The sequence below is a fragment of the Crocuta crocuta genome, unplaced genomic scaffold (assembly GCF_008692635.1).
Source record: "Crocuta crocuta isolate KB4526 unplaced genomic scaffold, BGI_CrCroc_1.0 scaffold291, whole genome shotgun sequence".
NCBI classification, from domain to species: Eukaryota; Metazoa; Chordata; class Mammalia; order Carnivora; family Hyaenidae; genus Crocuta; species Crocuta crocuta.
The window spans coordinates 3,338,920-3,365,053 of NW_027527977.1; the positions used below are offsets into that span (position 1 = coordinate 3,338,920).

Sequence of the window (26,134 nt, forward strand, 5' to 3'; positions counted from 1 at the left end):
TAGGAGCACCCGAAGCCTCACAAAGCGCGCGGCCAGCGGTCTGCAGCGAGGCGGGACGAGCTGGCCGCCAGCCGGCGCTCCGGGGGCGAGGCTCTGGGAAGACTCGCCAATAGAGACGGCAGTGTTTAGCATGCCCCACCCATCTGCAAGGCATTCTGGATAATACGAGAGTAGCCCACGTTCAAACCAGCTTCGGCCAATTTTGGCATTCTTGAGGAATGAAATGGCCTTCGAAATGTTGATTAGATTAAGAGTTTAGTGCAAAAGCCCTTTTAGAGATCCTGTACGGTTAGGATAAGTCAACCTAGCCATAAAATGAAAAATCTGTTTAGGTTTATATAGCTCGTGCGCGCCCCTAGTGCTTCGGATGTGAGGGCGATCTGGCTGCGACATCTGTCACCCCATTGATCGCCAGGGTTGATTCGGCTGATCTGGCTGGCTAGGCGGGTGTCCCCTTCCTCCCTCACCGCTCCATGTGCGTCCCTCCCGAAGCTGCGCGCTCGGTCGAAGAGGACGACCTTCCCCGCTAGAGGAGGACCGTTCCTCGGTCAAGGGTATACGAGTAGCTGCGCTCCCCTGCTAGAACCTCCAAACAAGCTCTCAAGGTCCATTTGTAGGAGAACGTAGGGTAGTCAAGCTTCCAAGACTCCAGACACATCCAAATGAGGCGCTGCACGTGGCAGTCTGCCTTTCTTTTGAGACTATAATCGTGAAAGTTTTTAAACTTTTAAAAAAATTCATAAAATAGGTATAGCTAATATTTGAAGGCGGTTAAGTAAGCAAAGTACCTATGAGAGGACGAAAGACATTACATAAAAGTACTATTATTAAACAGAACTTGTTCTCTCATTTCGTACATGTATTAGTATCTATGCTTTCACCCCTTTCTTTCTTGATCACCTTGAGCTCTACCATTCATTTCAGAAGCTAAGTCATAGGGTAAACAGAGCACCTTCCTGAATGGGAGGAAGGAGAGCACTGGGGTGGAGGTGTCAGTGTGCTAAAAAAGTAAAAATCAGTTAAAACAAAAACACATAGTAAAGCCATCAAGGCTATTAGAATGGAATACAGAATTCACATGGATCTCAGTTTAAAATATATGCCTTCAAAAGGACTTCAAAACTATTTCAGCTATTTCTCCGACTATAGATGTTAATTTATCGTTTTCCGCAAGAGGGGCTCTCGAGAGTACCTGCCTTGAGAGGCCTGTGGCGCTGAACTACTACAGCAAATAATACAGACTTTATTTTCCATAGATTTCTCTGGTAGGAGCGTGGAGAATGAATTGGGACAGTGCAAAGTAGAGAGAAATCTATTAAATATCTGAGTGTATTAAAGCACCACCATGTATTTGAAGACTATGGTTAAGAAAAGCTGCGATATTGAGGTAGAAGATAAAAGATTTACTACTGAAGTCACAGTGTTGCAGGATTTTTATTTTTACCTTAAAACCCGGAATTTGTAGTCTCTCCACTTGGAAGAATGAAGAGACACAAAATGAGCAGCAAGCAAAAGTTTACTAGGGTATAGAATCAGAAAGCAATAAAGTAGGAAAGCTCCCTTTACAGAGAGGGAACACTAAAAAGTGAACGTCCACCAACTACAGCCAAGGGTCCTTGTTTTATAAGGTTCTGGTCGTGCCCCTCCCCCTCAGTCCTTCCCCCTGGTTCCTTCTCTGGATCTACCCTTATTAGCTGGATAGCCCTAGGTGCTGGTTCCTGATTGGAACCTTTTCATTGCAGACTTAGATCTTTTGTCAAATTCCCAAGGGAAACCTGAGAAGTAGGTGGGGTGTGTTACATTCCTAAGAGGAACCTTAAGCCCGAAGGGGTTTGCTGTGGTCTGAGACTTCCAGCATTGTTCCAAAATGTGTCTTTCCCCACCCAGGGATCTCAGGTCCTAATCCTTTCCTTCTCTGCCTATTTTATCCTATTTTTTTCCCTATCATAACGGGAAGGAAGAGAAAAAGTCTAGAATGATGCATCCCCTTCTCTGCCCAAACACACACATTTCCTTTTCCATCCTCCTCTATTTTTCATAACTTATTGTCATCTAACATACCATGGATTTTGTTTACATATTTTGTTATCTGTCGATTTAATAAAATGCAAATTCTGTGAGGTTAAGGATTTTCATAGTTTTAAAAGAATACACTTTTGGATATCCTGCTGCTAGAATAATGCTTAGTCCAGAGTAAGTGTTCAGAGAATCTGTGTTGGGAAAATGAGTGAATGAATAAATGAATGAATAATGCGTTAGTTTCTGCTCCGTAAAGGGTGGAGGAGGACAAGACTTGAGAAAATAATGAGCAGATTTGTCTTTCATTTCTCTAAGCCATTCAGTTGGAAATGTCCACTAGACGCTTGAATCAGCCAGCAAAGACTCAGACAAGAGAACTGAGATGGATCCAACTGGCAGCAAAAGGATGAGCTTATCCAGAGAAAGTATGTAAAGAAGATAAGCAGGTCAAAAACAGCTAGGCACCAGAAGTCAGAATAGTCACTCACAAATAAGATTAACAGTCTATGTTCAATTTCACCTTTCTAATTCTGACTTAACACAGACGCGACTCAGTTTAACATAGGTAGGAAGTCATGTTTTCCAACCCTGCTGAAAATAATCATTCTTTATTCATTTTTTCTCACCCATCTTTCTGTAAGAATTCACTTTAATCGAACTAGACAAGTATTATTCAATACTTTGCTGATAAACTAAACATTTATCTCCATTTCCTTATTTCTAATGAGTTGAAACATCTCAAAGTGCTGATAATTTACTAGCTTTTTTTTGTAACCTACCAAAATGGCAACTTCATAAAGCCCAGCCTAATACAACAGGGATAACAGTATCCTAACAGTCTTATTTACCTAAATGAGAAACTAAAGCAGTGTCATAAGACTCTATGATGACACAGGCTTGTGGAGAAATAAAAATCGTGTTATAGTAATTCTGTCATTTTATGACAAGTACCTTCAAGTCATTTTATTAGTTGGAAGCTTCTGAAAATGTTCTATTCTTAGAGACCCTTGGAGTTACTCTCATTCTGGGATAGTCTTAAACATAGTAGATAGTATGATAGTAGATAGTAGAATCCACCTACCTGTTATGTTTTCAATGCCCAGAGGAATCCTCTGCCTTCAAACCTTTGCCCACTCACTCAGTTGCAGGTTAAAAAAAAAAAAGTACATTAACAAAAATCACTGAGCTTTAAAATAACAGAGCTTTAAAGCTCAGTTTGAGAGAAGGTTTATACATAAAACACTCTGGGAAGAGGAAACAATTGGCTTACATTCTACCTTAGGTATAAATGACTGGTATCAAACCCTATCCTGACAGTAAGGCAGTTTGTCAATTTTGTTCATCTTTTCAAACAACCAACCTAGTTTGGTTAATATTTTCTATTGTTTTCCTGTTTTTTATTTCATTTATTTCTGCTCTACTCTTTGTTATTTCCTTTTTTCTGCTAACTTTGGGCTCAGTTTGCTCTTCTTTTTCTAGTTCTTGGTGGTGTAAAGTTAAGTTGTTCGTTAGGGATCTTTCTTGCATCTTAATATGGGTGTTAATTGCTGTGAACTCCCCTCTTAGAAATGTTAATACTACATCCCACAAGTTCTAGTATGCTGCATTTACAGTTGCATTTGTCTCAAGAAACTTCTTTATTTCTCCTTTAATTTTTTTCTTTGATCCATTAGTTGTCCAGTTTATTTTCCAGTTTTGCTCTTGTTATTGATTTCTAGTTTCATGCCATTGTGGTCAGAGAAGATACTTTTGGTGTAATTTCAGTCTTCTTAAATTTGCTAAGACTTCTTGTTTGGTGGCCTCACATACGGTCTATCCTAGAAAATGTTCCATGTGCACATGACAAGACTGTGTATTCCGTTGCTGGATAGAACATTCTGTATGTGACTATTTGGTATATAGTAGTGTTCAAATCCACTGTTCCTTTATTGGGTTATCTACTCATTGTTGAAAGTGGTATATTAAAGTCCCCAACTATTATTATATTATTGTTTATTTCTCTTTTTACCTCTGTTAGTGATAGGAAAAGATAGGATAAAATAGGCAAAGAGGGAAAGGATAGGACCTGAGGTCCCTGGGTGGGGAAAAACACATATTTTGGAACAATGGTGGGAATGTCCGACCACAGCAAACCCCTTCGGAGTTAAGGTTCCTCTTAAGAATGTAAAGACCTCACCTACTTCCCCTCAGGTTTCCCTCCGGAGTTTGACAAAAGACCTAAGTATGGCCATAGACCACCCCTCATACTTGAAAATGAGCCAAACAGCACCTAGAACTATCCAGCCAATAAGGGTAGAACCCAAGAAGGAAAAACTGGAAAAAATAGGGGTGGGGCTCAATCAGAACCCTATAAAACAAAGACCTTTGCTTATTGTCAGCAAGCATTCACTTTCTAGTGTCCCCTCTCTGTAAAGAGAGCTTTCCTAATCTTACTTTCTGTTCTTACACTGTGCTAAACTTTTGCCTGCTGCTCATTTTGTGTCCATCTCTTCATTCTTCAAAGCGGAGAGACAATGAATTCTGGCTCTTGTGGTAAAGAATCCTGCAACATTAGTTTTTGCCTTATATATTTAGGTGTTCCTATACTAGGTACATAAATATTTACATCTGTTTATCTTCTTGATGTATCGACCCCTTTATTATTATATAATGACTTTCTTTCTCTTTTTACCATTTTTAGTTCAAGGTTCATTGTGTCTGATATAAGTGTAGCTACCCCTGATTTTGTCATCGTTATTGTTGTTACCATTCATTTGAAATGTCTTTTTCCATCCCTTCGCTCTCAGCCTATGTGTGTATTTAAGGCTGAAGTGAGTCTATTGCAGCAGCATATTATTGAATTGTGTGTGTGTGTGTGTGTGTGTGTGTGTGTGTTTACCCACTCAGTCATGCTATGTCTCCTTTAACTGGAAAATTTATCCCCTCTATGTTAAAGTAACTATTGATAGGTAAGGACTTAATAATTGCCATTTTGTTCATTGTTTTCAGGTTGTTTTATAGATTCATTATTCCTTGTTTCTTATCCTACTGTCTGTTTTTGTGCTTTGATGTCTTTGGTATCAGTATGTTTTGACTTCTTTATCTTTTCCTTTTGTGGAATGACAACAGAATTTTCCCTTGTGATTACCAGGAAGCTTACATAAACTGGGAACTTACATATCTTAAACTGATAACAACTCAACCAATAGAATTCTTTTTTTCCCTAAGTTTATTTATTTATTTGGGGAGAAAGCCAAAGAAAGAGAGAGAGAAAATCTCAAGCCAAATCTGCAAGGTCAGCCCAGAGCCTGACACAGAGCTCAATCTCAACAATTCAAACTGTGAGATCATAACCTGAGCTGAAATCAAGAGTCAGATGCTTAACTGACTGAGCCATTCAGGTGCCCCATAACCAATAGAATCTTTAAACTTTACACTTGTTCTTTTCTTCCACTCTCACTTTCAGGTTATTGTTGCTACAATTTACATGTGTTTAATATTGTGCAACTAATAACAGATTATTGTAGTTACAGTTATTTTGACGTTTGTTTTTTTGTTCTTAACTTTTAACTAGAGGTTTATGTGAATTATGCATCACTATGATTATATGGCAGGATCTAACAATGAGTATATATTTATCATTACCAGTGAGATTTATGCTATCTTTTCATGTTTTTATGATGTTAATTAGAGTTCTTTTATTTTCACCCAAAGAAATCTTAGCTTCCTTCATAAGGCAGGTCTGATGATAATGAATCCCTCCGCTTTAGTTTGTTCAGCGAAGTCTTTATCCCTCCTTCATTTCCAAAGGACAGCTTTGCTAGGTAGAGAATTTGGGGCTGACAGTTATTTTCTTCCAATTTTTTGGATATGTCATCTCATCCTCTCCTAGCCCTAAGAATTTCTATTGAGAAATTCACCAATAGTCTTATAGGGATTCTCTTATATGTAACTTATCTCTTTTATTCTTTCTTTGTCTTTGACTTTAGACAATTTAATTATAATGTGTCTTGGTGCAACCCTTTTTGGGTTTAACCTATTTAGAGTCTTTTGGTCCTAATGGATCTGGATGTCCACTTCTCTCCCCAGGTTTGGGAAATTTCTAGCATTATTGCTTTAAATATACTTTCTGTCCCTTTCTCTTTCTCTTCTTCTATAATTCCCGTAATACGAATACTGTTTCATAGTGTGTCCCATAATTTCCATAAGCTTTCTTCATTTTTCTTTTTTTTTTTTCCATTTGCTCCTCTGGGTAATTTCCAGTGTCTCATCCTCTAGGTCACTGATTCTTCTGCATGGCCAAGACTACTTTCAAAACTCTCTGTTGAATTCTTCAGTTCAGTTATTGTATTTTTCAACTCTAGAATTCCCGGGGTTTGGCGGAGTTTTTTTTTTTTGTAAGTTTGCTGTTTTTTGTTTTTGTTTTGTTTTGTTTTTTGATGGTTGCTATTTTCTTGTTGAAATTCTCATTATTTTTCATGTGTTGTTTTCCTAACTTCATGTGGTTGTCTGTGTTTTCTTATAGTTCGCTAAATTTTATTAAGAGTATTATTCTGAATTATGGGGTGCCTGGGTGGCTCAGTCGGGGTTGAGCGTCCGACTTCGGCTCAGGTCATGATCTCACGGTTCGTGGGTTCAAGCCCCGCATCGGGCTCTGTGCTGACAGCTAGCTCAGAGCCTAGAGCCTGTTTTGGATTCTGTATCTCCCTCTCTCCCTCTGAACCTCCCCTGTTCACGCTCTCTCTCTCTCTCTCTCAGAAATAAATAAAACATTAAAAAAAAATTTTAAAGTATTATTCTGAATTCTTCATCTGCCAGTTCATCGATTTCCATTTCCTTAGGGTCAGTACTTGAAGTTTTATTAGTTTCCTTTGGTGGTTCCATATTTACTTGATTTTTTTTGGTGACCCTGGATTCCTTACATTGGTATCTATGTATTTGAGTAATGGGATGCCTCTTCCAGACTTTACAGATTTTCCTTGGGAGAGACAGTTCTTCACCAGTCAGCAGAGTTTGGGTTTCTGGGTGTGTCTGCTGGTAATGTCTTTGGACAGAAGAGGCCTAATATTATGGTCTATTTTGGGGCAAGGCAACTGTTCGAGTTCTGGTGATGGGGATGAAAGAGTGTGTCACTGCCTGAGAACAGTTGGATAGGACTGCTGGCTTGGTTCCCTCCCCAAGAGAGGCTGTAGGATGGCTCTTGCCGTTGCCTGACTTTTCTGGGAAGGCTTGCTAGATGGTCAGGACTAGGGACTATGTTCAGTAATAGATGAGTCTATGAATTAACTTCCTTGCCTTAGTAGGGTAGCAAGACAGATCCGGGGCCTATATAGCTCAATGTCTGGGGACCCAAATCAGGTCAGAGCATGCACTGAATTTTGTGGGAAGTGAGGCTATTGGTTTTGCTTTGCAGATGCAGAAAGCCATGGACTGTGCTCTCTGTTCAAGTGTCACCATACATGGGACCGTTGAGCAGGATACACAGCTGTGTTCTGGTTAGGTTCCCTCATTGGATACCCTGAAGCCTGTATTCGGTGATGAGCAGGACTACAAATCAGATTCCCTGCCTGGGTGCAGCAGGAGAATCAAGTCTAAAGCTCTTTGTGGTCTTAGTTCAAGCCCACCCACACTCCAGTTCCCTGACCAAACAGGGCCACTGGCTTGGCTTTGCAAACTGTAAACTCTATCTGCTTCTAGGCTTGAGTACTGCTGGCCTACATAGCTTCCAGGCATTTTTGCCAGCCCTTATGGTCAGATGGATCCAGAAGATAGCCTCTACAGCTAGTAGGGCCATGTGTCAGCTCCCTTGCTTGGGTGGGCGGGGGAGGGGCTGCTCCAGGCTACTGTCAAGTTCCCCAACAGGCTCTCAGGTTGGGAGGAGCCAGGAGCTACCCTCACCCTTGGCTGTGTTTCAATCCCCCTGCCTGTGCGTAGCATGACAACACTGCACCTGGCTTTGCTCTGAGGGTGATCAGCTCTACTCAGCCACTTCTTAGCTTGGGTGCTGCTGGGCCATACAGATGCCAAGAGTTGTTGCCAGCCCTTCTGAGCAGATGGGGCTGGGAGACGTTCCACAGCAGATAGGGCTATGATTCAGCTCCTTGCCTGGGCATGGACAGACTGAGCTCAGTGTCAGTCTGAGCTCCACAGGTCAGCAGTGTTCTGAAGGGAGGGGCACGCTCTGGGATTCAGCAATTTGTGTTTTGTAAACCATGTTCTTAAAAAATTCTTTCAAGGATTCAAAGAATGTCTAGGAAATGAATTCCCAGTGGAGTCTGGTATGTAATTCACAAAGTGATGCGTTTCTTTTGAAGGCGTATATTGTACATAGGAGTATGCTGTGAAAAGCTGAAAACATACAAGGAAGTGTTAATCATGATGAATGAAGAAATCGGCAGCAAGAAATTGTTTCCACCTACTTTTTTTTTTTTAATAAATATTCCTACTCACCTAACTTGCTAAAGGCTAAATTTTAAAAAAGCCTCCAAAAAAATAAATTCAAAAATGCAAGTCTCCAGACTTCAGGACGACTCTGCACACTGCTGCTCTAAGCATATGCTTTCAATTTCATGGCAGGAACACTGTGCTAAGCATTAAGGAGAAGTTAGAAAATGTCAAATTTCCACACTAGGAAATACTGTTATTTTATTTTATTTTTTCAATTTTAGAAGGGAAGGAGGGGTAGAGAGAGAGGAAGAGAGAGAATCCCAAGCAGGATCCATGTTCAGTGCAGAGCCTGATTTGGGGCTCAATCTCCTGGCCCTGGGTTCATGACCGGAGCCAAAATCAAGAGTGGGATGCTCAACTGACTGAGCCACTCAGGCGCCCCCTAATGTTATCCTTTGTTGGAAGAATAATGAAAATAAAAACAGAACACTCAAATCATTTTTTTTTCTTAAACTGTATCTTTATTTGGAGCAGAATTTTCCTTACATAAAGTTAACATTTTTAAACACCTCAGGACAAACTATTCAAAAAGCAACATTTTATTTCAGAAGGGGCTTGTTTCAGTGGTTTTCTGTCCTTCTATCTTCTCATCATTATGAATATTTGCTTTATAAATAAATATATTCTCAAGTGACTCCCTTGTAATCAAATCAGGTGACTAAACTGCTATCAGTACTAAGATATCTGAGATCAGAAGACTGTTCGGGTCATTTCAAATTCACATTAGCACAGCGTCTATAAGAAACTGATAATACAGATTAATGTGATGCTTGCCTCCAGTTTGTCTTCTGAATGGCTTCCATGAGAAGGTCCTCACAATAAGTTATATAAAATACAGTACTTTGGTTGGATATTGTAAAAATCATTCTAAAAATTAACCACATATATTAAACAATTTGCTACAGTATGCTTTAAATGACATAAAATAATTAGCATGTCAAACATTTTCTTATAAACATATTGCTTTTGGTCATACACTGAGCTAGAACATACAGGCTGCATTCTTTTTCTCTCTTAAATGGCACAAAACAATGGCTTGATGGTAGGGAAACGCTACTTCATGAGAAAAGGTGGTGCCCATGATCTCCAGTGGTACTGGTATTCGTACTTAGGCATTACCTTGATTTTATTCAATTTTTGAGAACGTAGAAGATGACACAGTATCAATTTGTCATACGTATATAGTCCTTTAGGTTATACATATAAGAGATGTGTCTAAAAAACTGTCTGAAAATCAATTTTCTTCCTACTTAAACCCTATCCTACATAAGCTGGGTGAGTGCTTAGTAATTAATGGAATTTTATTGTCAGATGAACAATCACACCAAGAGTAGTTTTTACGCCCAGGAAGCTTGAGGTTTACACACATACCCCTTGGCATACCACCATCACTGGACCTTTGGGCTTGGAGTGAGAGTTGTCCCTGCACCATTTCCTGACACCCCAAAAAGCTTTTTGACTGGAAATGAGGTATAGTCATGGATAGGTACAGTGAAAGAAATATATGCACCAGGTAGCATGTGATTTTCACTTACCAAAAAATGGTCACTATTCCCTTTTATAGTAAACAGCTTGTATACACATCTGCCCTTTACCAACTTCAGGGGGAAAAAAGAGAACTTCCTAGGATTTTGCTAGTTCTCTAGAATTCACATCGCTTTTTCAGTCTTCTGTTTTCCTAAACCGCACATCAGTTGCTTGACTTTCACATGGATAAATGTGTTTGGCTACCTAAGGGAACTTGTTTACTTAGAAATAAAGGAAAATATAAGAGGACAAAAATGGAAATATTTTCTGAGTTTGGGCCCACAAAAAGTATTAGGAAAACAAGTTTATAATGTGTAACAACCGGGTGACTAGGCTTTTGAATTAAAAAAAACATAATGACCTTAACATAAGCTAGAGGGCCACGAATATGGTATTCACAATCCATTAGCTTCTCTAAGAGGTATGTACAATTTAAAACCAGCTTTCCAGCAAGCCAGGTAAGGTTACAGATTCACTTACTTTTTATACATAATACAGAAAGGGAAAATAAATATTAATCGCAGTAAAGGACTCATCTCTGAAAACACATTTTCTGTTGCTTTAGATAATAAGCTGAGCATATAATACAGAAGTGAATTCAGCTTCAAGTTGTGCTTACATATACATATTTGTTTTCTGAAGCTTTGCTGCCAGTTTGTTCACAGAAAATATTACCTACCAAATCCACGTCCATCATGTGCTTTTCTCATGTCCGTAGGAATGAGAGTGCTTGGTCAGATACATTTTTTTTTTTTGTCAAGTACATTTTTGAGCCAGATTCTCCAAAGCAGAAATTACTCCCTGATGTAGATGAGGGCTCTTTGGCAGCCATGGCAATTTGTTAGGGCTGCAACATATTACTAATACATCAAAGCAGTAATTTACCAACTTACGAGGTTGAACCAAATCAAAGTGCCAATATTTGCTGTAATCTATCATTTTAACCTACAGAAATGACAATTTCGTATGGCTCAATTTGCTATACCTTGGAATCTGGAACCAAGTAAGAGCAGCTTGGGAGAATGTAAGTCAATGCACTATTGAGTTTGTATCTTGTTCACTGGCGGAGACCTTCCCTCTGGCCTTTCAGGTAACCACGGGGGGAGGCACCGCACCCTACAGAGATGGACAAGTGGACCTTTTGTCTTTTTCTGTCCCCAAACTAGCTTTGTCGTTTTGAAAATTGCTGTAAACATTCCTCTCAACGGAACAGCCTCTGCCCAACAAATAGTGTTCCCACTGTGTGAAGAAACTACACAAGGTTAAGAGTTCAAATGTGGCACGCTGTGGACACCAGCCTCACGGTAACTGTGACTTCCCAGGTAAGCGCCTGCTCCCCAGTGTGCCCTGAGACTTTGGCTAGAACAGAAGATTACTCATTGTCTGTCCCTAGCCAGGCCTGGAGAACTGAGCTGAACACACAATTTGGATTAGTTCTTATAATAAAAAACCCTTCTGCTCTTTGACACTTAGCTTTCTGGTCACGCATCCTGGCAGGGACCTAAGTTTAACTGACTGTGTTTTAAACTTTATGTTAAAAACCTGTTGGCCTGAAAGCTTTCCTTCTGTGGGACCTTGTACAATTTGATTTCGAAAATGGAAGAGAAATAGAGTATGATGGCCTAGCGTGGTAAAGCTTCCTTTCATTTCACGTATCTCCAACCACCATAAAGCGTTGTTGTAAACATAAAAAATAATTACTTAGAGTTCTTTCATTTGGGAAACAACATAAAATGAACTGTATAATAGTACTTTCAGAACAGTATGGTGGTATAAAAAAAAAATCAAACGAATAACGGGATATTGAGAAAAGCAGATCATTTCTCTAGTGCTGATCCTAGTCTAAGAGGGCATGGAGGGCCGAAGTGCCACATTTAAAATTTAACCACTTCACAAATATCTGCACACATGGAGTAAATAACCCTCTATCGTGTAGCCTTAAATTGCACCCCTGCTGCAATACTGCATCAATATTATTAAATTTTTAAAAATCTGTATAAAATATTATCTGGAACCCCAAAGGAAAGTCAATTAATTTTTAAAAAGTTCATTACAAAGTTGACTGTAGAAAATGCTAAAACATAATCCATATATACAAAATGCCGCTGTTTAAGAAAATAATGGGACCCAGTTTTAGAATAAAATAATTTTGTACAAAAAAAGGGTACTGCGTTCAAATCAATATTTAAAAAAAATTTTTTTTAAAGAATATTGAAATGTCTTCGTTCAGAAGAACAACTATAAAGTGTTGGTTTGCTTTTACGCCATCTGCAAGCTTCTTGCTGGCAGAACACCAGTTGGCGGAGGGACTGTGTCCTGCTTTCCCGCACCCCCAGAAGTTTCGGGAGAGTCACCGCCGAGACGCGTACTTAGAAGCCCAGTCCGTCCGGCCATGCACTGGCTGGGCAGCCGGCGGCCGGGGCATCAACCCGGGAGTGCTTCTAGGCTGGGTGTGGAAAAAAGGTCGCCCGGGATGAGGTCTCACGGCCTTCAGGGAAGAATAGCCTGCAATTAGAGAGGAAGGCAAGTCAGACTGATGTGGGGACTCATGCAAACAAAGCAAATAAATGCATCGTGGCAATGAACATATCAGAAAAATAAGAGTTCAAGAGAAGGTCTCACCTCCTACTTAGTCTTCCCTCTCTCAGTTAAGGACAACTCCACTCTAGTTGTCTGTCCCAAGATACTGGTGTGAATCCTGACCCCTCCCTTTTTTTCCACATCCCCCTTGTCACTGGTCAGCAAATGCTCCTGGCTCTACCTTCCAGATGTACTTGCAGCTGTCCCAGCTCAGCTCCTAGCACCCCGGCCCACCATTCCCTGCCTGGACCACTGCTGCAGCCAGGTGCCTTCCCTGCTTCCAACTTTGTTCCCCACTTTCTGTCTAGTGACGGCCAGCACCGGAGTGAGGCTGGAAGACGGAAGTCAGATCACTCCACGCCTCTGCTCCAGACCCTCGCCTGGCTCTCTCATGTCATTCACGGTGAATGACAGCACACTTACGGTGGCCTGCAGGGCCTCATACCACCTGGTCTCCCGTCCCCTCTCTCCCATGCCTGCTCCCCTCCATCACTCATGCCACCCCTGCCCTCTGCGTCCTTGCTCTTGCTTGAACATGCCTGGGCTCTCCTGCCTCCAGACCTGTGCACTAGGAACCCCAGGCTGGGGACAGTCTCACCCTCACTGCATGGGTGGCTCACTTGCTTCCTTCACACCTTTACTCAGCATCTCCTTTGCGGAGAGGTCTTCTCTGGGCTACGCTCTTTAAAAATGCACACTCCAGAGGGGCCTGGGTGGCTCAGTCGGTTGAGCATCCAACTCTTGATTTTGGCTCAGGTCATCATCCCAGGTTCGTGGGATTGAGCCCCTGGGCATGGAGTCTGCTTAAGATAGTCTCTCTCTCTGTCTCTCTCTCTCTCTCTTCCTCTGTCCCTCTCCCTCATTCATGTTCTCTCTCTCTCAAAAAAAAAAAAAAAGCACATTCTAACCTACACATTCCCTATATCCTGCCAACTTTATTCTTCTCCCTAGCATTGGTGACCATCTGATTTGATTGTCTGTCGAGTGCAAGTTCGTGGGACAGGGCATCTTGTCTGTCTCCTTCACTGGTGGATCCTGGCACCAGGGCAGCAGACACGATGCCTGGCACAAAGCAGTTGCTCCATAACCATCTGCTGCACTGACTCACGAATGATCTGAAACAGAACTTACCAGGGGAAGGGTCTGGAATAGGTGCCAAGTGTACCCTCTGCACAGCAGAACCAACTTCTTTTTTCAGAAAGGAAGGGATATAGTTTCCAGTCAGTCCACTAGAACTTGTAGAGCCGGAACCAACTGAGGTGCAAAAGCAAAAGCTCATTACTACAAACACACGTGCACGTAACACCAACGGGGTTAAACAGGTGCGGAACGATAACTTTACTTTTATGGGGGAAATATGAAAAGAAGACTGAATTCCGAGCAGGGCACTTCTCCACACCACACTATTGGAAAGGCTGGGGACAGAGACAGCAAAGACAGCACTGCTCCTGTAGCCTGCACCCATGCCGAGCCCGGGGGGTTGGGGGGTTGGTTAAGAAAAGGGCAATGTGCAGTTTTCTTTCTTTTTTGGAATAATAGGTTTAGCATATTCCGAGATCTGTGGGGTTTTTTCTTCACTCCGTAATACAGAACAGTTCTCCTTCCTCAGTATGTACAAATTCTGGAATACAGCTAAGCCATAATTACTTTAGCCATCCTCTTACTGAGCGGCACACAGATTATCTTAATTATCTAGCGATTACAAGTAGTTCTACACTAAACATTCTTGTCCGTGATCAGAAAGGTTAATGATTATTAAATTATATTAAATAGATTCACTTCTCATGACACTTTTCTACTGAGAGTGCTTGAAGGGCTGGAACTGTATGCTACTCATTTTAGTTATTCTAGGAGCTCAACGGGATGCCTTTTATGTAGCCAGTAATCAATACGTATTGGATGGATGAATGGATATCTGGAAGCCTTATCACTAAGACTTGAGGAACACACAGAAGGATGACAAATGTTATTATGGGCCATTGTACAAATGGGGGGGATAGCTGGTAGGAAAAGAGGGAATTTGTGGCAGAGTTGCCGCGTGTCTTCACAATGCAGTGGTCCCGGCAATTGCTTAATTGAGGCAGAGTGGCAATGCAGGTGTGAGGAGTTGTATTGTGCTAAAGCACATTTTGCATTTTTGGTGAATAGATATGGAAAAAAAAAATGGGGGGAGAATTTGAACAGGTAAGTCCCCAAAGGGAAAAGAGTACAGTCAATAAACACAAGAAAAGATGCTCAACCTCGTTAGTACACAGGACATGCAAGGTTACGCCACAATAAGATGCCATTTCACGCCCATCACATCAGCACACATTCTGCAATCTTGACAGTACCGAGCGGCATCAAGGATGCAGCACAACTCCCAGACCCTGCTGGAGAGTAATTTGGCAACATCTGTAAAGTCAAAGATGAGCACACCCTTTAACCAAACGAGCATGTTTACATTTACACACAGTGGAACCTTCACACAGGTGCACACCAATGGGGTCCAACAAGGTTCACTCGGCGCTCTTTCTAATAGCAAAGACTGTTTGCAGCTTACACGCTCATCAAGAAGAAAAGAATAAATAAATTACGACCTAGTAAAAGTAATCAAATCAGGGTGTGGTATAGTTATATATATTAGATATGTTATACAATACATAGTGTGATGTGTCTTACAAATATGTGATCGCCCTATCATAATATAATGACTAAAATGAGCAGAGATCCAGAATTATGTTCACATTAATTTTCAGACATGCAAAAACACACTATGTATTTCATGTATCTTTTAAAAATGCATAGAAACAATAAATGCACAAATGAAGAGAGGAGAAGAGAGAAAGGGTAAAAAAGCCTAGAGGGTGGGCTTCGTGTATTTGCAAACTTTGATTCCTTGAGGTGGAAGGGAGTAGGTGGAGGTCGATGCACATTTGTTCTTTTTTGGGTTTCTCAAAATAAATAAGCACATAAAGCAGGAAGAAGGGACACCCGTATGTTCACCTGACAATGTGGAGGGGGAAGCAGCTGCCGGTGTGAGGGGAAATGACATGGCAGATGGGTCTGCTGGGAGTGGCGGAATGAGCCAGCCTGGGAGGCTTATGAAATTCATTTACTCACGTAAAAAAAAAGTGACGATGGCCTTTGGAGCTGTCCACCTTCCAACCAAAAGGGGTTGTGGTGCTCTGGGCTGAGGCTGGGTCAGCAGAGGGAGGGGACGAGCGGGAGCAAGGTGGATGGGGCTGAGGTGGACAGCCCGCAGGGCAGGGTCTCGGGAAGTCAGACGAGCCCGACCTCCTGACTATTCCTGATGACAGCCCCCCAGGTGGCTGGCTGGGTCCCCAGAGCCCGCTGCCAAGAAAGAGACAGCAGCCCAGGCCTGGAAAAGGGGCCCTGGGTTTCCATAGCTTGTCTCTGCCATATTCAGAGAATTTGCCTCTTGTCATCAAGGAGTTAATAAGCACTACTCACCTGAATTTATTTTGCTGATTACTGATACCGTCCCTGAAGATTTTCCAGACAAACCAGAACTAGACCACGGGTTAGACGGAATGAAATCCTTGCCTGGATTTGGAAGTACGCCATTTCTTATATTTATTCCTAGTGGGGAAGAAATCGTTTTCAAATACAAAAACACACATCTTAAATCTTGCACCAGATTTCACGGTGAAGTTCTCGCAGAACCCAGTTTGTCCAAACTTCCTATGGTTCAACAATCAGAGCAAGAACCCACTGGGCTGTTTGCTGATGGACGGCAGAGGAAAGACGCTGTCCTTGGGTTTAGCACGTAGTCTCACTGGTGGGCGCCCTGAGAGAGGTCTCCTAAGCTTCTCGCAACAGATGTGTCTCATGTCCCATGTCCCGGCCCCTCTGGTGCTATCCTGAGCGTCGCTGCCCCGGGACATCCTACCTGGACCCCTTCAAGGGCCACTGCCTTTCTGTCACCTTCCCAAGTTTTTTTTCCACCCCCCTTCTGCCAGGCCAGCTATGCAGCCTCCTGCTCTCCTCTCTCTGCATTCAGTCCCCCAGACCCACCTTCTCCCCTGACCCGGACCATTAGTGCCATCAGGTGCTGGTGACTCAGGTCTGCACTGGTGACCCTCACTGACTCCCTCGTGTCCAAGGCTGACTTGACCTTAATCAATCACCTCAACTTTAAGCCAAACCACCCACTAGACGGCCCACGTTCCCATTTATGTCAAGCACTGCAGCTATTTTTCAGAACTGAAAGACTGAATTCATCTTTTATCCTCCTTCCTCTCCTGGAGCCAAAAAGAAATAACTCTCTAATTCCCTCCCTGCTCCCTTGGGCCCGTGGTAGCTGTAGTTCGAGTCTCTGCCCCTGCCCCCTGGACCGCTGCTGTACCTCATCACCTGCTCTCTCTTCGTCCAGGTTATCCTGGGAGGCCAACCAAGGGCGAGGAGTCGACACACCAGCAGGGTCTGCTGGTCCCACCTCCTGTCCCCTGAGACCCGCAGCTCCTGCCCCCGAACCCCTCCCCACCTCCTGCACGAGAGCTATGGCCTGCCCTCATCCACTCAGCACACAGACAGACATAAAGCCAGCACGCTCCCGAACTAAAACCCTTCGACGGCTTCCTGCTGCTTGTGAAATAAATTCCAAATGTCTTACAAGACTCCCAAAGATGCCTCATGCTACATATATCACCCCCTTACCATGCTCTGGCCACGCTGGCCTCTCTGCCCTTCCCCTCACAAGGCACGCCCTTTCTTGCCTCCTGGGCCTTTGCACTTGCTGCTTCCTCTGCCTGGATTGTTCTGCTCGTTTGTTCTTCCCTATTATTTGGGGCCCAGACAGGACTCACTTGCTCAGAGAGGTCCTTTCTGAGCACTCCATCTACAGTTCTGCCTCCTCCCTGCCTTATATCATCCTTCACGTGACTTATCACCACCTGAACTACTGGTTGTCTATTTGTTTAGGGTCTGTCTCCCTCCGACTAGAATGTAAACTACGTGGGGACGAGAGTATTGTCTGTGGGGCTGCTGTCGAAAGTCACTGTATGGACTGTGATACCACTGCAGACTGTGTGGTCCCTGTAATTTCCCGAGTGCTGGAGCACATCAGATGATCGGCACGTATTTACAGACAGAATGAACTTATGAATGAATGGTAGGCTGATGCTGTAAGCTTGGAATGTGGAGAATCTGGAGAGAGGCTCGGGCACCCATCAAACTAGAGCATTTATACTCACCCCCATAATACCGCCAGAGAGTGTGACTAAGCTTCTCCCCTGGTCTCCTGAGAGCACAAAGGACTGCTAGTTTTTCCTAAACCTGGTCTGGTGCTGGGGCCTCAGGCATGCCGCCTGGCTCTCGCTAGTTTCTCCCTCCCAGAGGCTGGACCCTGTTTCTACTACAACATTTTTTTTTATCTTAGGTAACTCTAGAACATAAAAATGTGAGGCCTGGGCTTCAGCACGTATTTTTATGATGTTCCCACCAGCTCTGGGTTCTAGAAACCCCTAAGCTCTTGCCTTCTGAAACAGAGTCTTTGTGAAAATGGGAAATGGTTTCTTATCAATGATGCAAGCAAGGGCAAATATTTCTATTACCAGGCAAGTATCGGGAGTGCTTCAAGTAGTGTTGCTTGGCTGCGGACCTCAGGGTCGGGGTATCTCGCCTCTGATAGGAGGTCTGGGTGGGGGCACTATTTCCTGTGCCGACGGGCTCAGAGGGCTTCAGGTCCAAAACACTCTCAAATCTGAATCAAGGGAAGGTGACGTAGGTCAGCATGAGATCGAAAACATCATCAGAAAGGTACAGATCACTTCACAAGCCCCAGATCCGATCTGTTTACAGAGGTAATGTGCATACTTGCCTGCACAGGGTCTCTTCGCTCTGTCTCTTCTTGTTTTTCAGGTCTATCCTGCTGAGGGATGGGCTGAAATCCAAGTCATCCAAGTCAGCCCAGTCATCAGAATCCTTTGTTGACCGGGACACAAGACCCCACCTTCTCCTACTCTTTGGCTTGATCTCCCCATTTTTGTGTTCCAGGCCAGTCAGCATTTTCTGTGTATCCAAGGATGGGGGGGGGACAAAGCAATACTTGGTGTTAATGGAGCTCACACATAAGTAATACCCATTCCAAACTTCCCCGGTTATGAAAATGAGGATCCGGGGTGGGGGGGCTTGTCATTCCCAACATGCACTGCTTATCTGAAAGGGCAACCATAGAAAGCACGTTCCCAGACCTCTATCTTTTACATATCCTGCGCAGATTCCATCAGTTTGCATCCTATGGGGACAACTGTTGTACAAGATAAGGATTTTAGAAAGGAAATTTAAGATGCTTCTCACATATGGGGAAGATGGCTGGATTGTGGTCTGGGCCTCATCCCTGAAAACATTGACATGCATTATTCTGTCCTAGAGATGCAAGAGAATTATAGCTCAGAGGTCAGTCATCCTGCTCTTTTACAGAAAACACTGAAATGTGCCTTCTTTGAATACTATTTAATTACAGAATGACCTACAACAAGAAATTTCTAAATACATGCTGCTTCCAAAGTTGTGGGCTGGGGTAAAGCGAATGGTCTAAAGACACCACTCTTGTAACCTCACACAGTACCTCACAGCATTGGTTGGGAGCCAGCACTCAGTGAATGAAACTAGTTAACAGAAAAAAATACTACTTTTGCATAAAGGGTTAGAAAATCAGACTCGCAGGGGCGGCTGGGGAGCGCAATCAATTAAGCGTCCGACTTCGGCTCAGGTCATGATCTCACGATTCATGGGTTTGAGCTCCGCGTCAGGCTCTGTGCTGACAGCTCAGAGCCTGGAGCCTGCTTCAGTCTGTGACTCCCTCTCCCTCTGCCCCTCCCCCGCTCAAGCTCTGTCTCCCGTTCTCAAAAATAAATAAACATTAAAAAAAAAAAAAAGAAAAAAATCAGAGTGGCAGACAGTATTATAAAACTACCAGTCACTAGATGCCCTGGTCGGGTTATTACTGAATCTAACCCTCATGGTTTTCTTTTGAGCACCAGCCCAAGAGGAGAAGGAAGATCTGGGTTCAATTAACAGTCCAGCACTAATAGCATTACTTGATAGCATTAAGAAGAATGATAGTATACAAACTTTATTACAGCACTTTGTGATTTTTCAAAACATCTTCATAAGCAGCAGGACCTTTGATTCTCATGCCCCGTCTGGTGGGCAAGATAGGCATTATGATCTTCCTTTCACAGATGAGGAAACTGAGTCCTCGGGGATTAATAATAACAGTGACTAACATTTATCAAGTTCTAACAAAGCGCTAACTATGATTTTAAATTCTTTCAAGTATTAACTCGTTTAGTCCCCAAAAGAATTGTTATCAGGTAGATGGCAATTATTATCCCTGTTTCACAGGAGAGGACCTGAGGAGCAGGGAGGCCGAGGAACCTGCACAGGGTCACAGAGCTCGGAAACAGCAGAGCTGAGCCTGGGGTCCCTGGCAATGGGAGTGCCCTGTGGGGCTGTAAGCACCACATCACAGCCACCAGCCACGAGCACTGCTATTAACAGGCGTAGCCAGAACCTGAATTTAGGGCTTCAACTCCAAGGCCAAAGCTCTTTTCACTACCCCATGGTATTACGAAGATGCGCTTATTATAATTAGACTTTATATGCTGAAAAAGAAAACCTTCCACACAATAAATGGGGTCAGAGGAGGGATGTGACAGACAAGGCTCACTAGCAAATTGCTCACCGACTGAGGATTCTTGGTCTGGAGGGACGGGAAGAGCAACGGGCTTGGCTTGTTGTCCGGAAGATGGTTCAGGTGATCTGTCCTGGAAGCCTCTGCTTTGTAGGGGTACATGAGATGCTGAGGGGGCTGGCTGGCCTGATGCTGTCTCGAAGAAATCCGTGTGTGTGGCTTGGTTGGGGGCTGGGCAGGTGGGACTGGTTTAATGTGAGGTGGACCTGCCTTTTCCAGGACATCCTTCTGTGGTTTTCCTGAATCCTGAAGGCTCTGTGTGGTGCTGCCCAGGGGATGCCCAATCTGGAAGTAAGGATATCGAAGCGCCTGGAATAACACATAGGGCTGCTTTAGGAGAAAAGTCTAGCCAGGAAGGCTAACACCATCAGGCTCACTGAACTACATTTCATGGGATCAGTTTACTACAGTTTCTTATCCTAACCCAACTAGAAAACAGCATCTCGAATGTGTGACACTCTTTATGATTTTCTTTATCTAAAATATAAAATTATTTGGATAAGCGATCAGTTATACTGCCATTACCTTTGCTACTTCTGAAAAGTATTCTGGCTCAACACAGATGCTGGCTTGGTAACTTATCTGCTATGTGCCTTAAATATAATGCTTCACCTTTCTAAGCCAATTTCCTCAGCTTATAAAAATAAAAAAAAATAATATAAAACAGAGGGAGCCAATAATCCTGGAAGGCTGAAGAATCAAGTATAAAATAAGCAGGTACATTACCCCAGGAATGCCAAGAATGTAATACAGGATATAGTTAAAACTTGCCTCTCCAGAACCACTGACAAACCTTGTTCTTCTGAACAATCCAGTTTTCTAGATAGGGGATAAATCTTAAAGTGCTGGGGTTTATAATTCTTTCTGAAATATTCTCTGCATGCCCTAGTCTTTTTGAATGGAAATAACTGAACATAATATAACGCTTCTCGATGACTCTGGGACATAGTTATAAACATCTGTAATGATTATACGTAAGTGTAAATACAGAGGCTAATAATGTGGATACTCTGATCTTAAACCCTGGTATCTAACTTGAAAAACAGCTCAACCAACTAAGCTACCCAGATGCCCCTGACACTATTCTTAAAAGTACACATTACTCTTTTGGTTCCTTGTGACAGAATTTCTTCTTTTCTTTTTCCTTTTAAGTTTATTTATTTTGAGAGATAGAGAGCAGTGAGCTGGAAGGGGCAGAGAAAGAGGGAGAGAGAGAGAGAATCTCAGGCAGGCTCTTAGCTGTTGGTGCAGAGAGCCCAACATGGGGCTGGATCTCATGAACCATGAGGTCATGACTTCAGCTTAAATCAAGAGTCAGACACTTAACTGACTGAGCCATCCAGGTACCCCAGAATTTTTTCTTTTCATCTCTTGGGTACAACCATTAAAAAACTGGGTTCACCAGAAAGCTTTTCTCCTGCCCTCAGAATATTTGTTGAATTTTATCTCCTGAAGTGAACTTCTGAGAGCCCAGCCACCCAAAGCCTTATGGTGCCAAATCATGGCTCTTTCTTCTCTGGGCCTTTGGAAAGATGCTTTTCTATAATTCTTTAACCCCCAACTATCATGCCTCTGGTTCCAGTCTACTGTCTCATTAACCCTATCTTCAAATGTCCCTGTTACTTTTATTTAGCCAAATCATCCTCTCTGATTAGAAATGGTCACCTTTGTTATTCTGACCAAAGTAACCTCCAATGAGACAATGAGCAAACTTGAGGCTTGCAAGAGGCACAGGAATGGTTGAAGCCACAGCACTACCACGCCTCTCTGGATGCATTATACAATCTACAGTGGATTGAGAAAATAGGAAGTATGAGGCAAAGACCTACCATCTGCACGATGGAAATGCATTTGGTGTACTATCTGTACTAGTTACTGGATGAGTGACTAGGGCAAATCGCTTACATTTCTGAGACTCAGTTTTCTCACTTACAGAGTGAAAACAGGAACACTTATTTCATGGAATCTTCATGGCATTAGAATCACATAAAAACTACATCTACAAACTGTAAAGTGCTATAAAATGCTAACGATGGTTATCATCCCAGCTCTGTCTCATCTGTTGCTCTGTGTCATCTGTAAAATGAGCAAGTTGGATTTTATAAGGTATTTTCAAATTCCTTTTCAATGACCAGTACTGCCTTAGAAGCAAAGTGCTTCTTAACTCAGAGAGAATTTATTTGAAAACATTCTCCAAAGAAAGGCAGATATATCTGTTTATTTTCATTTCCATGTATGTGGTAATGGGAGCTATATGCCAATTTTCAAAGCAACTATATTGTTTAAACGATTAACTATGCATAGTGAATTTCAAACTATTTTATGTTTTTATATGTTGTATACCATTAGTGGCATTCAATATTATTTTTCAACCATACTACTAAATAAAATACTTCCTATGAGATTGATAGGAATTATTCAGAGTCAGAGATGAATTTCCTAAGAAATGCATCAAACAAGGAAATGGAAGAAAACCTGACTGGCTGTTGGCCGTTTCTTGGGATCCCACTGAAGCATGTCTCTCAGAAGTTGAATGGCTTCACTGCTAGCATTTGGAATCAGGGTCTTTAAGTTATTGGGTACACACTGGGGCCAGCGGAAGTTCATTGCACTTGAAAGTTGGTAGCCTTCAGGCCAGTCGGTCTGAAAGAAGGAAAAGACAGAAAATCGTGCTTAGCTGATATGTTGTGATAGTTTACATTCTGGTACATGTAGCCATAATGGAAAAGCAATCATGTCATTATCATGTTCATACAGTGTGGCACTGCGTGTGATGAAACCCAGGGGGATGCTAACGGAGAGACTACAAAGAACATGAAGTCTGGGCAACAGTGGAAAAGACAATGAACTGCCACCAACTTATTTTATAAACTTACATGAGATAGTTCAAATTAGTATTCTCCTAATTGTGTTCCATGAGACAGAGGTTTTAGAAACTGCTAATGAGAAATTGGGGAGGGAGGGAACGGAAATAATACAACAAAACACCTTGTCTCCGGTTAAATGTATTTGTGATACCCTACATGTCAATATTCCCATCTTGATGATTCAAAATAAATATGCAAAGAAGTCCAATAGTAAAGAAAGCTGTTTCACTAAGTCTAAAGCTCTCCCACTGCCTCATGCATCATTCGTACGGGACACTAAATCTGGAGGATATGACGGAAAGTGATGAACAAATAATCTTTGAGGTCCCTTCTAGTTTGAACACTCTACTATTTTAGAAAACACATTCTGGTATAATTGCTATTATTTTTTGTAAGGTAAATTAGCACTAAGTCTAGCTTATATGTTTATTCACTAAGATAGTTACTGAGTGCTTACTACACGCCTAGCCATTGTTGGGCATCCAAAAACAATCCAATATAAACCCTGCCCTTAAGGATGTTACTGTCCAAAAAGAGAAAATGAAACATGTATTTAAAAACACAATAAAACAGAGAAAAAAGTGATCATGGTAACAGGCGAGGTACAGGTATCCAGAAAAGGGAGAGATTCCAGCAGGAGACTCTAAAAATCTTGAAGACGTGGTACTATTGATTTATTCAAACGATCAAAAATTTTTTGAGGATCTGGTTTGTACCAGCAACGGTGATAAGACCTGGGAAAATAAATACAAGACAAATTTTAGCCCTGGGTAAGCCTATGGTCCAGGGCACGGACATGTACACAGATATTATAACACAGAAAACAGCTGAAACGGAGACGAGACTACAGCAGGATGCGAGTTACTGAGGAGCCTGGGAAGAAGAGTGGAATGAGGTCACGTGAGACATTCACGCACGTGTGCAGAGCGCGCATGCGCAGAGCTCGGAAATGGGCGCCGCCAGAGCAAAACCCTGAGGATGCAGGTACCATGTGGGAGATGAACCGTGAGAGTGAAGAAGGCTGGGAGGTGGGGACTCAACAGATATTTTTAGCAGGGGGGACCGTACCTGGGCCGACATTTAGCTGGGGGAATATAGCTGCAAGATAAACTGGGGGCAGAGTTTGGGGCAAAGATGCCGCAGACACAGGCGGTGGGGCAATCATGGCTGGCCTGCGCTGGCGGTAGTGGGGCTCCCAGGCGAGAGCCGGGCGCGATGCGGCGGCTGCTTGCATGAGGGGAAGGGGGTGCGAGAGAGAGAGAGAATAAGAGAGACAGTGAGAGACAGACAGAGACAGAATGCCGGGGCGCTGGGATTACGTGGGTCTGAAGGCACAAATGGGCAATCGCTTCAGAAGGAAGATGGCCTGGGGTAGGCAAAACACAATCTGCGTCCAATGTCTTGAGTCCAAGGTGATGGTGAGGGCGGGAGAAAAATCTCACAGGTAGCGTAAATACATGAATGCAGTTAAAAGGAGGGATTTCACTCAGAAGACTTCAGAATGGATGCCCGAGTCGTAGCCAGGACAATAGAGACGGCTGGCAAGGGAGGGGAGACGGCGGAGGGAAGAGCAGAGGGAACCATAGCACATATACTGAAGAGCAGGAGGGACGGAGGCAGCTACTTCTCCGAACAAGGGCAGGGAAAGATCACCGAGGTGGAGGGAAAGACTGCCGGAGGAGCAGGTGATCCATGAGGCCAGAGCTCTCCGGGGTGCAGGAGAAGGGAGCACGGGAAGCTGCTGGCTTTAGCTAACTGGCCTTTGTTCCCTAACATTACCTTTTTAGGTGTCCCCAGCAGTTGGCAAATTTTGAAGATGGTGTCAATTTCACTGGCTCCAGGGAAGAGTGGCCTGAGCGTGTACACTTCGGCCATGATGCAGCCCACCGCCCAGATGTCAATGGGGGAGCTGTAGTTGGTGGACCTCAGGAGCACTTCTGGAGCCCTGTACCTGGGGGGAAAAAGAGGCACTGCTGGTTACTGCATCTACAGGTCAGAAGTTTAGTGACAAACTGCAATCCATTCTCAGAGAGAGGCCTTCTATATTTCTTTAAGTTTTTATTTATTTATTTTGAGAGAGAGTGCAAGCAGGGGAGGGAAGGGAAAGAGGAAACAGTGAGACTTCCAAGCAGGCTCCATATTCTCAGTGCAGAGCCCGGGCTTGAACTCAGAAACTGTGAGATCATGACCTGAAGTCAGACACTTAACAGACTGAACAGACTACCCAGGCACGTCGACCTTCTCTATTTCTAATTTCTACCTAGCTCAGTGTGGTATGTGGACTCAGGAAGACTTGGTGGCTGTGGCTCCTGTCATAGTGCTTCTCTATTTCATGGTATTTTCACTGAGCATTTCTCTCCAAGACTCTTCTTTTCTTCTTTTTTAAAAGATGTTTGGCATCTCTCTCTCTTTTTTAATGTTTATTTCTTTTTGAGATGGGGGGAGGGGTAGAGAGAGAGGGAGACACAGAACCGGAAGCAGGCTTCAGGCTCTGAGCTGTCAGCACAGAGACCGACACGGGGGTTTGAACTCACGAGCCTTTGAGCCGTGAGATCATGACCTGAGCTGGTCAGCTGATTGACCAACTGAACCACCCAGGCGCCCCCTCTCCAAGATTCTTCTGTACAGCATCCTTGAGAAACAGAGAGAGTAAGAGTGAGGAAAAAGAGAGAAGAGAGAACAGGAGGAGAGAGAGAGAGAGAAAAAACATAAAAGCTTGTTGTTTGGAGTCTACTTCTTTGCTGTGGCCAACTGCTTAAATTCTTGGGGTCTGAAAGTTTTAATAGCAATTAGCTGGTTTTTCAGACAGGTCTTTGGAGAATCTTCTACACAACTTTCTAGGAAATGGTCTTTAGGGAGGGTTATATATAAAATATTATTTATATCAGGGGAATTATTTACAGCACAAGCTTTTAAACCTGGTACAACACCAATATACCTACAAATATGTGTTTCAAACTACTGTTTCTGTTAGTGAAGAGTTAATATTTGTGACTTTCATATTATTCTCATTATA

General features: G+C 42.9%; 1 protein-coding gene across 2 annotated transcripts in view; it reads right to left on the reverse strand.

Moving 5' to 3' along the window:
• Positions 1 to 12,152: 12,152 nt before the first annotated feature.
• CILK1 (ciliogenesis associated kinase 1) overlaps positions 12,153 to 26,134 on the reverse strand; it is a 33,881-nt gene continuing 19,899 nt past the window's right edge. For both annotated transcript variants that reach the window (XM_077752840.1, XM_077752841.1), the window contains 8 exons: positions 24,898 to 25,069; positions 22,727 to 22,894; positions 20,243 to 20,560; positions 18,374 to 18,564; positions 18,108 to 18,256; positions 16,006 to 16,134; positions 13,684 to 13,806; positions 12,153 to 12,477 (listed from right to left, as the gene is read on the reverse strand). In XM_077752840.1, coding sequence (XP_077608966.1) covers positions 12,323 to 12,477; positions 13,684 to 13,806; positions 16,006 to 16,134; positions 18,108 to 18,256; positions 18,374 to 18,564; positions 20,243 to 20,560; positions 22,727 to 22,894; positions 24,898 to 25,069 — 1,405 coding nt within the window. In that variant the 3' untranslated portion in view covers positions 12,153 to 12,322. The remainder of the gene's footprint in view (positions 12,478 to 13,683; positions 13,807 to 16,005; positions 16,135 to 18,107; positions 18,257 to 18,373; positions 18,565 to 20,242; positions 20,561 to 22,726; positions 22,895 to 24,897; positions 25,070 to 26,134) is intronic.